At 40.1% G+C, this 12,477-nt stretch overlaps 1 protein-coding gene across 4 annotated transcripts; it reads left to right on the top strand.

Moving 5' to 3' along the window:
* Positions 1 to 504: 504 nt before the first annotated feature.
* LOC148892358 (bifunctional apoptosis regulator-like) lies at positions 505 to 11,440 on the top strand. Of its 4 annotated transcripts, none has more exons than XM_089006795.1 (9): positions 505 to 703; positions 2,817 to 3,085; positions 3,403 to 3,501; positions 3,663 to 3,756; positions 4,871 to 5,040; positions 5,626 to 5,767; positions 8,604 to 8,783; positions 8,859 to 9,055; positions 10,323 to 11,440. In XM_089006795.1, the coding sequence occupies exons 2-9, from the start codon at positions 2,817 to 2,819 to the stop codon at positions 10,513 to 10,515; spliced, it is 1,344 nt and encodes a 447-aa protein (XP_088862921.1). In that variant the 5' UTR covers positions 505 to 703; the 3' UTR covers positions 10,516 to 11,440. The 4 variants fall into 4 exon arrangements, with proteins under 4 accessions (XP_088862921.1, XP_088862919.1, XP_088862920.1 ...); XM_089006793.1 differs by having other exon boundaries at positions 1,896 to 3,085; XM_089006794.1 differs by lacking the exon at positions 505 to 703 and adding an exon at positions 773 to 2,071 and having other exon boundaries at positions 2,316 to 3,085.
* Positions 11,441 to 12,477: the final 1,037 nt, after the last annotated feature.

The following is a 12,477-nucleotide window of genomic DNA, read 5'->3' as shown; positions in this document are numbered from 1 at the left end:
TCCCCATAGCACAATAAAGCTCGGCCAAGTCCCCAATTCATTGAATTGCGTGTCAGATATAGTACATTGATTCTCCGTAACCCTTTTTTAAAATTGAGGTGAAGCAATTTTATGTCAATTTTGTGTTGTTGGCTTGTAATTGTAATTTTCGTCAGGACGTCTGCCGTAGCTTTACAGAACTAATGCACTCATTTTGAATACACGTGATTACCTAGTGGAAATTCACCTATTCCAATACGACTGCATTATAGGGTAGCGCTGCTGTATTACGGTTCATTAATCGTGACCCTGTTAAATTGCAGAATTGTGGTGAAACGTGTTTTTATAATTGTTTTTTTTAATAACAGCCAAGTCCAAGGTGCATCACGGCACGCCGTGATGTCTACTTGAAAAAAAAAAAACAATAAATTAATTGAGTAGATCAGAGTGAACACTGGTTGATTGTTGTCATTTCTGGGTTGTTGCCTCCACGTGGAGGTGTTTTGACCCCCCTCCCCCGTGCCCTCCCACGAGGTGAGGAAGAAGAGGAAAAAGCTGACACGCTGGCGTTTAGGTGCATTTTGGAGAGCGCAGAACGGATTCTTGTCGACGTCATTGCCCTCTTTCACAGAATGATTTCGTCTTGAGTTCACGAGTGCAACACTTGCAAGCTACCGAGTGGACCTCGACGTCACTGGTCGGCGGCGGCTGGGTATATTCCAAGGTACGTTCTAAGCTTCGTGGCTAACCTTTCAAAATAATAAATAACAATCGTAATGATTTAAACTAGCAATCTTTTGGCTGCCGACTAACAATCTACTCAGTCAAGTTCTTGACAACATTGCTGACAGTGTCTTTTGTGGAAATAGCTCGCAAGCTAACTAGCCCAAAACTTTTAAATACGCAAGTCAAGTCCTTTCGAAGTATCACGTCGTTGTTTTCGTCAATAACAACACATGACGACCGTCACGGATATACTATTGTTTGGAGGGCGCTGTACAATTTTGCCTGAACGCAATTTTAAATGACGCTTTCTCTTGTTAATCTATAAAATGTTTATAGTAATATCGGATATTATCATAGCCGCTTATCCAATGCCTCTCAAATGTGACATTCAGCCTATGTCACCGATAAACATCAATATGATCACATTTGTTGTCCTTGTACGGCAGCATACTCCAAAATAGAATATTTACATGATTCAAAAATGAAACCAGGCTCTCGTAGAGCGTTCTTGAAAATTTGAATCGGCTGTGTCAAGAGGAACTACAGGTCTTCCTTGAGTTATGTTATCTTGTATTGTCAAACAGGAACTTATTTTTCCTATATGTGCAAATAACATTTCCAGGTGAATAACTGCAAAGCATTCCAACCACCCAAAACACGTATTTTTTTGCCAGAACGTGTTTTAATAAGAGGAAATACAGCACCACTGTATTGTAGCCATTCCAATATAGTTTGTATTAAAACAACAACAAATAAAGAAATAACATTGTTTAGTAAAGTGCATTCATATAGCCTTTTATATTTGGTGGGATTCCTTTCGTATTCTTGGTATATCCAGAGGAACCGATGGCGGTACTCTTCCCCCAAGCCATTAACTCTTTGAACTCTTTCAACAGTAGCCAAAATGGAACTGTATAGTGCCACTTAGCAGTTTTTTTTTTACGACGATACTAGTGCAGCTTATTCTACCGGAAACAAATTCCTTGTGTGTTCTACATACTTGGCAATAAAGATGATTCTGATTCTGAGTATCGAAATAAATTTTTTTGGCATGGTGAGGAGCCTGTTGCGTCACACGCGTGTATGATTTTGAAGTGCGCCTTCAACCCTTTCATGTCTTTCAATTCCTTGATCTCCTTGATGTGCGTCTCACCCTAACGCATAGCACACGCTTGAAAATTGTATAAAAGGAGCTGTCGCGGGACAGAGAGATTGGGCGAACCACGGGGCAGAATCATCTCAGACTCGTCTTTCTCTGGCGTGTGAAAATTGCCTGTGAGATGCCTCATTATTTTTATGTCGTCATTCCGATCGTTTGCCTGGATTTTTACCAATCACGAGGAACGGAAAACCATTCATGTTAACAGTGAGTACTATCACAAAGTTATTTTAAATAATACATTCTAGTCTTTTTATGTATAATTAGTTCCGTTTAGTACGATTCATGGTTTTTACGATAATTACATTTCAGAGCTATTGTACTTATTATCATTATTATTAGTAGTAGTAATAGTAATATCGCTATTATTATTATTATTAGTGTTAATTTAGCAGTTTTTAGCTTTCGTGTGCTTAAAGGACTTTGAAGTTCTGTTTGTGATGTAATATAGGGAAAGATCATTTAGATATACTGTGACTGGAAGATAAAGCATCTTAAAGGACTGGAGTTCTGTTTGTGGTGTAATGTAAGGAAAGAGATGCCCATTTCACAGTAAGATCAGAGCATTGTCATCAAATGGTGAGTATAGTTTTTGCTTTTTTGAATGTTGCTGTGCCGATTACCATTTTGTGTTTGGGAGCCTTTTACTGAGCGAGTTGCTTGTTCTGTAGCCACAAATGGACATAAGTCTTCTTGTGCCGGTCCCAAGCCCGGATAAATACAGAGGGTTGTGTCAGGAAGGGCATCCGACGTCAAAGCTTGGCCAAAACAAACATGCGGATCAAACCTCTAAAGATGGAGGACACTGATTTGCTGTGGCGACCCCTCGAAGGGAAAAGCCGAAAGGAAAAGAAGAAGAAGAAGAAGAAGGCTATCAGTATCTCATTGTTTAATACCATTACTTTCAGCGGTGACATCATTTCACTTCTATGTTTTTTAATTTGTGCCCCAGATGCAGGGACAGAATTTACCACCTTTTACCCTGGAAACATGTAAAGGAGACGCCTCACCCACTCAGTCTTCAGAGAACAACCAAATCTCAGAGCAAGACTTTTCCTGCCACTGCTGTTTCGAAGTCTTAGTGAACCCCACCACCTTGACGTGCGGCCATAACTATTGCCGTCACTGCCTGGCTTTGTGGTGGGAGTCCTCTGGCAGGAACGAGTGTCCCGAGTGCCGCCAGAGGTGGGAGGGCTTTCCCAAAGTCAACACACTGCTGAGGTAAGATTTTTCACAAGGAGACTACATCGGCCTCGCGTATGTCTGCGTTTCATTTGCACGTCCTTTCAAAGCTAACTTCTATGTCACTGTGTTTTTACAGATGTTTTAGGTTTTTGCCCATCACTGACAATGTCATTCTATTTTATAATTCTGTTTATTCTACTTTTTTCTCTTTGCCATCACTTTTAAGTTCATCCTTTGAATAGTTGCAGGTGTAATGCACATGTAACAAAACCAACTTTTCCAAGGCTTTTTTTTTCTGTCATAGACTGATTAAAAATTCTCGTTTACATTTCCTTCTGTGTTCACTCTGCCAGAGCTGCAACCGACAAGTTGTTCAGCGAGGTCGTACAGCAGAGGCGAGCAGAGATCCAAGATGACCCTAAAATCTTCAGAATTCTTCTCGCTTTTGAGAGGTGAGTAAAAAAACTTATCGTATGACTGGACAGTGACCTTCAGAGTTTTGAAAGTCCCTTATAAATGAAATGTATTATTATTATTATTAAGTCTCCTGACAATGTTGCTTTGGGAACCGACCGTGTTCGCCTTCCTGAATCAATGACATATTTCTGTTTAGGTATGGCAACAATCTGGACAAATCGAGAACCAAGCAGCACAAAGTAGCCGGTTTAGCTTTCTCTGCAGTTATTGGGGTGCTCTTGTGTGTGGTGGTATGTTAAAATTCTTTTTTAAAATTCATATTTCATAGTGTTAATTATGAAAATTCAGAGTCCTTGCTTTATGGTACTGATGTACCGTATTTTCTAGAATGTAAGGCCTTATATGTCAAGTATACTGCTTTATATCAGCCAACTAGACATTGAAAATAAGAAATGACATAATAATAATAATAATAATAATAATAATAGGCGGCTCGGTAGTCGAGTGGTTAGCACACAGTGCAGAGGTCGCCGGTTTGCGTCCCACCCCGGCCTCCCTGTGTGGAGCTTGCATGTTCTCCCCGGGCCCGTGTGGGTTTTCTCCGGGTCCTCCGGTTTCCTCCCACATCCCAAAAACATGCATGGCAGGCAGATTGAACACTCCAAATTGTCCCTAGGTGTGAGTGTGAGAGTGACTGTTATATGTCTTTGTGTGCCCTGCGATTGGCTGGCAACCAATTCAGGGTGTCCCCCCCTCGTGCCCGAAGACAGCTGAGATAGGCTCCAGCAACCCCCGCGACCCTAATGAGGAATAAGCGGTACGGAAAATGGATGGATAATAATAATAATAATAATAATAATACATTTCATTTATAATATTTAAAAACCTTTTCTGTTCATCAGGTGCACCGCATTATAAGGGGCACCTTCAATGAATGACATATTTTTAAATGTTTTCCATACATAAGGCGGACTAGATTATGCAGCGCATGGTCAACTTTTGAAAACATCTTTTCTCTTCAGTGCGCCTTATAGTGAAGAAAATACGGTAAATATTTTGGCGGAAAAGCTACATTGGTCATAGCAGTATTTTGACTTTTTCACATTTTACACTGGTACCATATATCACAAATCACGTGTTTTTATTTACTCCAAATTAGCAATGGCACAATTTACCGCCATGTCACACCCTTGTTGTTAGTCACAGTTTAACCGTTTAATCCATCCATTTTAACGATTTGCTCTATCCTCACAGGGAATGAGGAAAATTGACTTGTTGGACAAATACATTGAGTTGTGAGCATGGTCAAGGCACACATTAACCTTATATGTCAAGTATACTGCTTTATATCAGCCAACTAGACATTGAAAATAACCAAAGCTATTGAAAAACGCGTATCCGCAGACGTCGCTGCTGTTGTACCAATGGAGCAGCAACCGTGAAGCGGCGCAAGAGCAATTGCCTGTCAGTCAATCTGCGTTGCAAAGGACGCAGGAGGAAATTATCTTGTGGTTGGACACTTTGGAACATGAACTGTACAGCAAGTCCTTTCAGTCGGGGAGTCCTAGTGACAGGTACGGTGGCTAGAAAAAAAGTTGATTGTCTGTTCAAATGCCAAGTTTAGATGATATGAACAAGTGCGGGTGTGGAAAAAAAATATGAAATTAATAATTTAACTAATTCCCTGGCAGACGATGTGCAAAAATGTGTCCACTCCGGTACCAGGGTTTTTGTCATTGTCACTTGAATTCCAGGACCCACAGAATATTTAGTTTTAGGACTACATAAACATTCAATCCGGCGTAAGAAACCTTAGACTCTCTTCTTTCACCAGGAAAAAAGAGTTAATTCCTAAATTATATGGGTCTGGAGTGATTTGAGCTTGAAATGAGGGCAACTGTCCAAAATACAATGCAAGACATACATATTGGTTTATATAGCGCTTTAACAACAGCTGAAGCTGGAACAAAGCATTGACATGGAAAAAAAGGGAAATGCTTGTGGAATTCCCTTGTGGAAAGGAAAAAAAACATTGCAAGAGACCATTTTTGTGAATGGCAGTGAATGAGTTAAATGACCGTGAAGTGGCATGAAAGATTGCTATATGTAGCAGTAGTAGTTCCTTGTACACCCTGCGTACTAAAATCACATACTTTCAGGTTACTGAAGTTGCTGGAGGAGAAAGAATTGTTGAAGCCTCCAAACCACATTCAGAATCAAGCTTATCGACATGCCGCCCGAAGTGAACTGTACAGACTTCAAAGCATTGAGCTCACACCTCACAACCTGTGGGAATACAAGGCAAGCAATAATATCAATATCTTCTCACCCCAGAATTTGTTTTGGAATGTTTGGAATCATTGTTGAAGCAATTAACGTGTAGTCGCTGCTCCACGTGTTTGTTTCCGGCTTGCACTGCTGTTGCTGTAGATATTCACGAGGCAAAAAAAAATGCCAATACAGCAGACATCTTGGAAGGGGAAAGGGGGTCCATCAAGTAAAATTAATGTACATCCAGTAATCCCTCGTTTATCGGGGTTAATGCGGACCGGGACCACCAGCGATATACGAAAAACCACAATGCAGCAAACCCTACATGTACAGTGAGACCTCAGCTTACGAACACCTTACCTTACGTTACGAACTTTTCGGTTTACGAACGTCAAATTTATAAAAAAATAAACCTTGAAATACGCACTACTTTTCGCGATACACACCCTCCACGGCTGGCGGAGTGCTCTTCGGATCTGGCGGAGTGATCTTCAGATCTTCGGCGGAAGCACACGACCGAACAGCGCTCCAGCCGTCGCACCTTTCCACACCCCCTCTCTCTGAATTCACACGTGGATCGCCTCCGAGGAGCTTTTTGCAGATAATTTTACTCTTAGGAAATGAATGCAAGATGATCCCCTAATAATCACCGTCGAGAAGAAGGAGATCATTGAGAAACACAAATGAGGTGTGCATTTGTGGCGTCACATGTGCACACCGCGGCTGTCATGTGAATCTCAGCCTGACTCTCACGCTGTGTGTCACTTCCCTGAGAGTAACTTTCTACGACCATTCTACAAATAAAGAGCCCAGTACCGTCCCCATTGCTACCATCCTTCGCCTAAAAGCTTTACACAAAGGTGTTATTTAGTCGATGCTTTCATGTGACTAATGACACCGAAATTGTCACGTGCGAGTTGACAGCTGGGGCGGGGCCGCCGCTCGCGACCTCCGCCAGCCGAAGAAGACACTTCAATTTCATTTCATTTCAACGAGTCGCTGTCACCTCACCAGTGATATGATTACGACGCATCGCACCTCGCTGCGTCTTGTGCTGGCAAGTCCAACAGTTTGCTTTGTCGGAGGTAATTGTTAGCCGCGATCGCGTAAGTTTGGTGCTTTCTGGGATCGTGAATGTGCGTGTTGATCCCCTCATCACAGATACTGGGACATTTCAACGAGTCGCTGTCACCTTACTAGGGACATGATTATGATGCCTCGCTGTGTCTTGTGCTGGCAAGTTCAAGAATTTGCTTTGCCGAGGTGATTGTTAGCAGCGATGGCGTAAGTTTTGTGCTTTCCGGGATCGCGAATGTGCTGGACGGTTCGCCCCGCCCGCCTTTTTTGTCGCGTTTTATTCCGCATCCGTGGAATCATCGGACTCGCGCCTTTTGTTGGAATAAAATCTCTGTCATCACCTACGGGACTCGAAGTGGATGCAGATGACTCAGAGGAGCTTGTTGTTGACCATAATGAGGTCCTCAACACAGAGGATTTGATTTGCCTTCAAGAGGACAAGCAAAAGCAGGCCATCCACGAGTTGATGTGCAGGCTTTTATTGAACAGTTCCATCCAGAAAAGGCTATGAGAATCATCAACATGATGAATGATAAGGTGATTCCTCAGTTCCGTAAGATCTTACAAGTCAGAAAGCAACAGGTGTCAATTAAGAGCCATCAACGGCCATCACAAATATAAATAAAGTGACTTTATTATACCGTGCAGTGCATTTCTTCATTTACAATACAATAACACATTTATTATACATAGAATAAGGTATGTTGTGTGTAGTTTTAAACCTTGTTTAGTTGAAAATTATATTTTATGGAGACCTGGGAACGGATTATTCTCATTTTAATGGTTTCCTATGGGGAAAAAAAAATGGGATACACACCTTTTGCCTTACACACTGTCTGAGAACCAATTAAGTTCGTAAGCCAAGGTCTCACTGTATTGGTAAATTTACACATGTATGAGTACCAAAAATATCTATAAGGCCAAATTCGGTTTTGTGCATTTACAGAACAGTAATAATAATAATTAATAATAATAATACATTTGATTTCTAAGTGCCTTTCAAAACTCTCAAGGTCACTGTACAGTCACAGGATCAGTTTTTCTGCAGCCACATGCGCCAGCGTTCACTCAATCCGGAATAACTCAAATAGATAGAAAGTTAGCTAGCTAGCTAATAGATAACTAATAAATATCTATCTAGCTAGACAGCCAATAGATAGCGAGCTAGTTAGATAGCAAATAGATAGCTAGATAAATAGCTAGCTATTTCGACAGCTAATAGCTAGCTCGTTAGCCAGCTAATATATCGCAAATAGATATCAAATAGATAGCTAGCCAGGTACCCCGCTAGATAGCCAGCTAGATAGCTAGTTCGACAGCTAATGTAATGCCTCAAAATGGATGAATACATTAAAAAATAACAACCGTAAATCTAATGAATGCTGTATGCAGCTCTCTAAACCGCTGTTGTTTTACAGCACTGTACGATAGTGACTTTTGCTGACATTTGCGGCCTTTTTTAGGTTCGAAAAAAAATCTGCAATGCATGGGATTACTGTACTGTTCGTGTGTCTGGCCATGCAACTGACGTCATCTGTCCCATTCAGTCAACTCATTCTCCTTTTTTTCACTCACTTGTAAATTGAAACGTGTTCTTATAAAATCATAACTTGCACCTTTTGACCACTGTGTAATCAAACAATGCCTGGAAAAGGAAATACATTCAATTCATTTATTTATATATAAATAATTGATCAAGGTAAACATTGAAACAATCAGTTTAATCAATACAAATATCGTGATATTTAACCTAATACTGGCAAACGTGTTTTTTTTCTCTTGTCATCAGGCAGTCAATTCAAAGAAGTCCCTGTTCCTGCTGTATGCCATGAAGCACTCCCCACGCTTGACGCTCTTCTACTTGTACTTATTCGACTATTCGGAAAGCTTCTTGCCCTTTCTGCAAACCTGCTGCCCATCCATCGCGTTGTCCAGTCAACCGATGGAAAGTCTGCACTTAGATGCACAGGTCACATTTTCCCTAACTGGACTTTTTTTGTTGCCATTCATGATGAAATAACACGGTGGTGTTTTTGGTCCTTAGACGGAACCCAACTGGCAACAGTGGAGTGAGTTCATGGTCAAGTATTTGCTACTCCCATACCAGCTGATAGCAGAGTTTGCATGGGACTGGCTGTCCGTCCACTACTGGACTTCTCTCTTCGTCATCATCCACGCAATGCTATTATCCATGTTCGAATGCTGCTCGCTGTGGAGGCTCTGCACCACGGCGAGAATCAGGTGGGCCGCTGATAGAGAATAGAAGTTATCATATTTAAAAGTTTCAAGGTTAGTTGGCCGCCGAACCCAAGGCCCACAATGGAAGCACATAAAATCTGGGGTCAATCTGACGTAAAATGACACAGCCTGTAAAACTGTCATCTTCCTGTAGGAGATCTGGCCTTGGACTAATTTACGGCTTGGTAAACTCCTTCACAGAAAGTAGCCATTAGCCAGGTTACAAATCTATCGGTTCATAGAAAGGACACCCAATGAAAATGTCTATGTTCTGTTGTTTTATAGTTGTTGGTGCTTGGGACGTCCTGGGGCGTGGTATTCAAATCAAGAAGACTATCTTTTACAAATGAATCATTACATTTGCATATACAGTGAGACCTCAACTTACAAACACCTCAACTTACAAACTTTTCGTCTTACAAACGTCAAATTTATGAAAATTAAACCTTATAATAAGCACTATTTTCATAATACACACCCACCACGGCTGGCGGAGTGATCTTCGGCGGAAGCACACGACCGAACAGCACCAGAGGTTAAGTTACCAACAGTCCTTATGGAAGGTGACTCTCCTTCCATAAGCCATCAACGACCATCAAAAAGGTAAATAAAACTTTATTTTACAGCACAGTTTATTTCTTTAATTACAGTCCATATGTAATGCACCTCTCTTTCCAAACAGCAATTCCCTTTGACCTCGACCTCCAAAGCCATTCCATCAAGCCATAAATGACCATCACAAATGTAAATAAAGTGACTTTATGATACAAGGCAGTGTATTTCTTTCGTTACAATACAATAGCACATTTATTATACATAGAATAAGGTATGTTGTGTGTAGTTTTAAGGCTTATTTAGTTGAAAAGTATATTTTATGGATACCCGGGAACGGATTATTCCCATTTTAATGGTTCCTATGGGACATTTTTATTTGAGATACACACTTTTCGCCTTACACACTCTGTCTGGGAACCAATTAAGTTCGTAAGTTGAGGTCTCACTGTACTCTCAATAATAGCTTGGCAGAGAGCTGCAGAAGTTGGACGTCGGTCATGAATGGCTGCGTCCCCTGCCGTCAGTAAAAGACAATCTTCCTGTGTTCGAGCCTTTGTTCACAGTGTCTGACCAAATATCTCTGACAGCTGCTTACTAGTCTGTACCATGAATTACGAAACTGAAATATTTACTAACTAAAGTGAACCTCTGTGGGTCATATAGTTTGGACAGAGTATGTAGTCAAAATTGGATAATCATGTCTCATTGTTATTAGGACAATCCCGGATATGATGTGGAACTACGTGTGGACGATGGTCTCTCAGGGACTTGCTTTCAGCTTCGTTTGGTCTCTGCTGCCACAGCTGGTTTGCAACTGCCTTTTCTACTGGGCCCTCTACATCAGCCCCCTTATGAACATCGAGCTGTTGGTGCGGCAACTGAGGAACCGGGGAACGGCGGCGCAGTAATACAGACCGGAGTCTCCTCAGCGCAGCAATGTTTGTTGGATGATCTTTTTTTCGAACATGTTAATGCACATGCAACAGGTTCATTTTACTTGCTTGGAGTTGTACTTTATCCCGATCATCACTGTGCCAGACGATATTTGGTGAGAAGGACAGAGAATGATGATGGCAGCGCTCCATGTTGCCCTCACAGACTGGCATGTGGACATTAGTTTATGCTGATGGTTAAGCTCAATTTTGATTTGTTCTGGTCCAAGTTGGGCTTCTTCAAGCAGAACAAGTGTGCTTCCATATTTCCAATTTTTTTACATGTATGTATTTTTAATGACCTTTCTATACATAATTGCAATGTATCATATGGTTATTGAAATTTGTGGAGTTTCATTTTAACTCATCTCTACAACAGAACTACCAAGAGTACAATTTCAGGAAAAAAACAACTGCAGAATAATTTTGCTTTTACCACAAACAAAGGAAGCATTGCACATTTTCAAATAAACGAATAAGAATGTGTAGTCCTGTTTCACGAAAAGCAATTTTCTAAGACACTTCAATTGTGTGTTTATTTGCACTTAATGTTCAACACTAATGTATTTTTTAACTTGAATATTTTTTATGAGATTAAATAAATACTGTCGAGGATGTAAGATGCTGGAATTGTTTGCTGTTGTTTTACTTTTTTAGGGACCAGGGGCGGGGCTTATTCAGTGTGCACAGCGTCTCTTCATAAAAGAATCATAATAACTTTTTTTCCCTTAGTATCTCCTATGGATGCTGGTCTCGTCTCATCTAATTGACATCATCCAATTATACCTCTGAAGTGAGATTATGAATACATACATGATAAACAATGTTTTTCAATTTTTAATTGTTTCGACAATTATTTTAGAAGTCTGAAAATGTACACTGGTAAATAAAATATTGTTGAAAATAATGCAAACAGGCCTGAATATGTATGTGTGTGTGTGTGTGTGTGTGTGTATATATATATATATATATATATATATATATATATATATATATATATATATATATATATATATATATATATATATATATATATATATATATATATATATATATATATATATATACACAGTGAGACCTCAATTTACAAACACCTTATCTTACAAACTTTTCGTCTTACAAACGTCAAATTTCTGAAAATTAAACCTTATAATAAGCACTATTTTCACAATACACACCCATCACGGCTGGCGGAGTGATCTTCGGCGGAAGCACAAGACCGAACAGCACCAGAGGTTAAGTTAGGTTAACAGTCCTTATGGAAGGTGACTCTCCTTCCATAAGCCATCGACCATCAAAAAGGGAAATAAAACTTTATTTTACAGCAGAGTTTATTTCTTTAATTATAGTCCTCATGTAATGCGCCTCTCCTTCCAAACAGCAATTCCCTTTGACCTTCGACCTCCAACGCCATTCAATCAAGACATCAATGACCATCACAAATGTAAAGTGACTTTATCATACAATGCAGTGTATTTCTTTCATTACAATACAATAGCACATTTATTATACATAGAATAAGGTATATTGTGTGTAGTTTTAAGGCTTATTTAGTTGAAAAGTATATTTTATGGAAACCCGGGAACAGATTATACCCATTTTAATGGTTTCCTATGGGATTTTTTTTTTTTTTTGAGATACACCTCTTTTCGCCTTACACACTCTGTCTGGGAACCAATTAAGTTCGTAAGTTGAGGTCTCACTGTATGTGTGTGTGTGAATAATATTTTACACTTTTTTACATACACCTGTCACTTATAGATATCACATACCCAGAAAACGTTTAAATACATATTTCAATTCTTCGTTGAGCAATTGCCATCGATCTTCCAAATGGGTCAAACCGCTGACGTCACTACAACAAGGGACCGTCAATGAAGGGAACGTAAAAATCCATTACGCATATTTTACGGGGGCGCGTTATGAGTGGATATTTAG

The sequence above is a fragment of the Hippocampus bargibanti genome, linkage group LG10 (assembly GCF_051943395.1).
Source record: "Hippocampus bargibanti isolate YZ-2025 linkage group LG10, ASM5194339v1, whole genome shotgun sequence".
Lineage (NCBI taxonomy): Eukaryota > Metazoa > Chordata > Actinopteri > Syngnathiformes > Syngnathidae > Hippocampus > Hippocampus bargibanti.
The sequence above is the reverse complement of the archived record's forward strand: the minus strand, read 5'-3'. Positions and strand labels throughout refer to the sequence as shown.

Coding starts and splice junctions, on each gene's coding strand:
- LOC148892358 (XM_089006795.1), top strand. CDS start 2,817: ATGCAGGGACAGAATTTACCACCTTTTACCCTGGAAACATGTAAAGGA. Junction 3,502..3,662: donor ATTCTTCTCGCTTTTGAGAG/GTGAGTAAAAAA, acceptor ATTTCTGTTTAG/GTATGGCAACAATCTGGACA. Junction 8,784..8,858: donor GTCTGCACTTAGATGCACAG/GTCACATTTTCC, acceptor TTTGGTCCTTAG/ACGGAACCCAACTGGCAACA.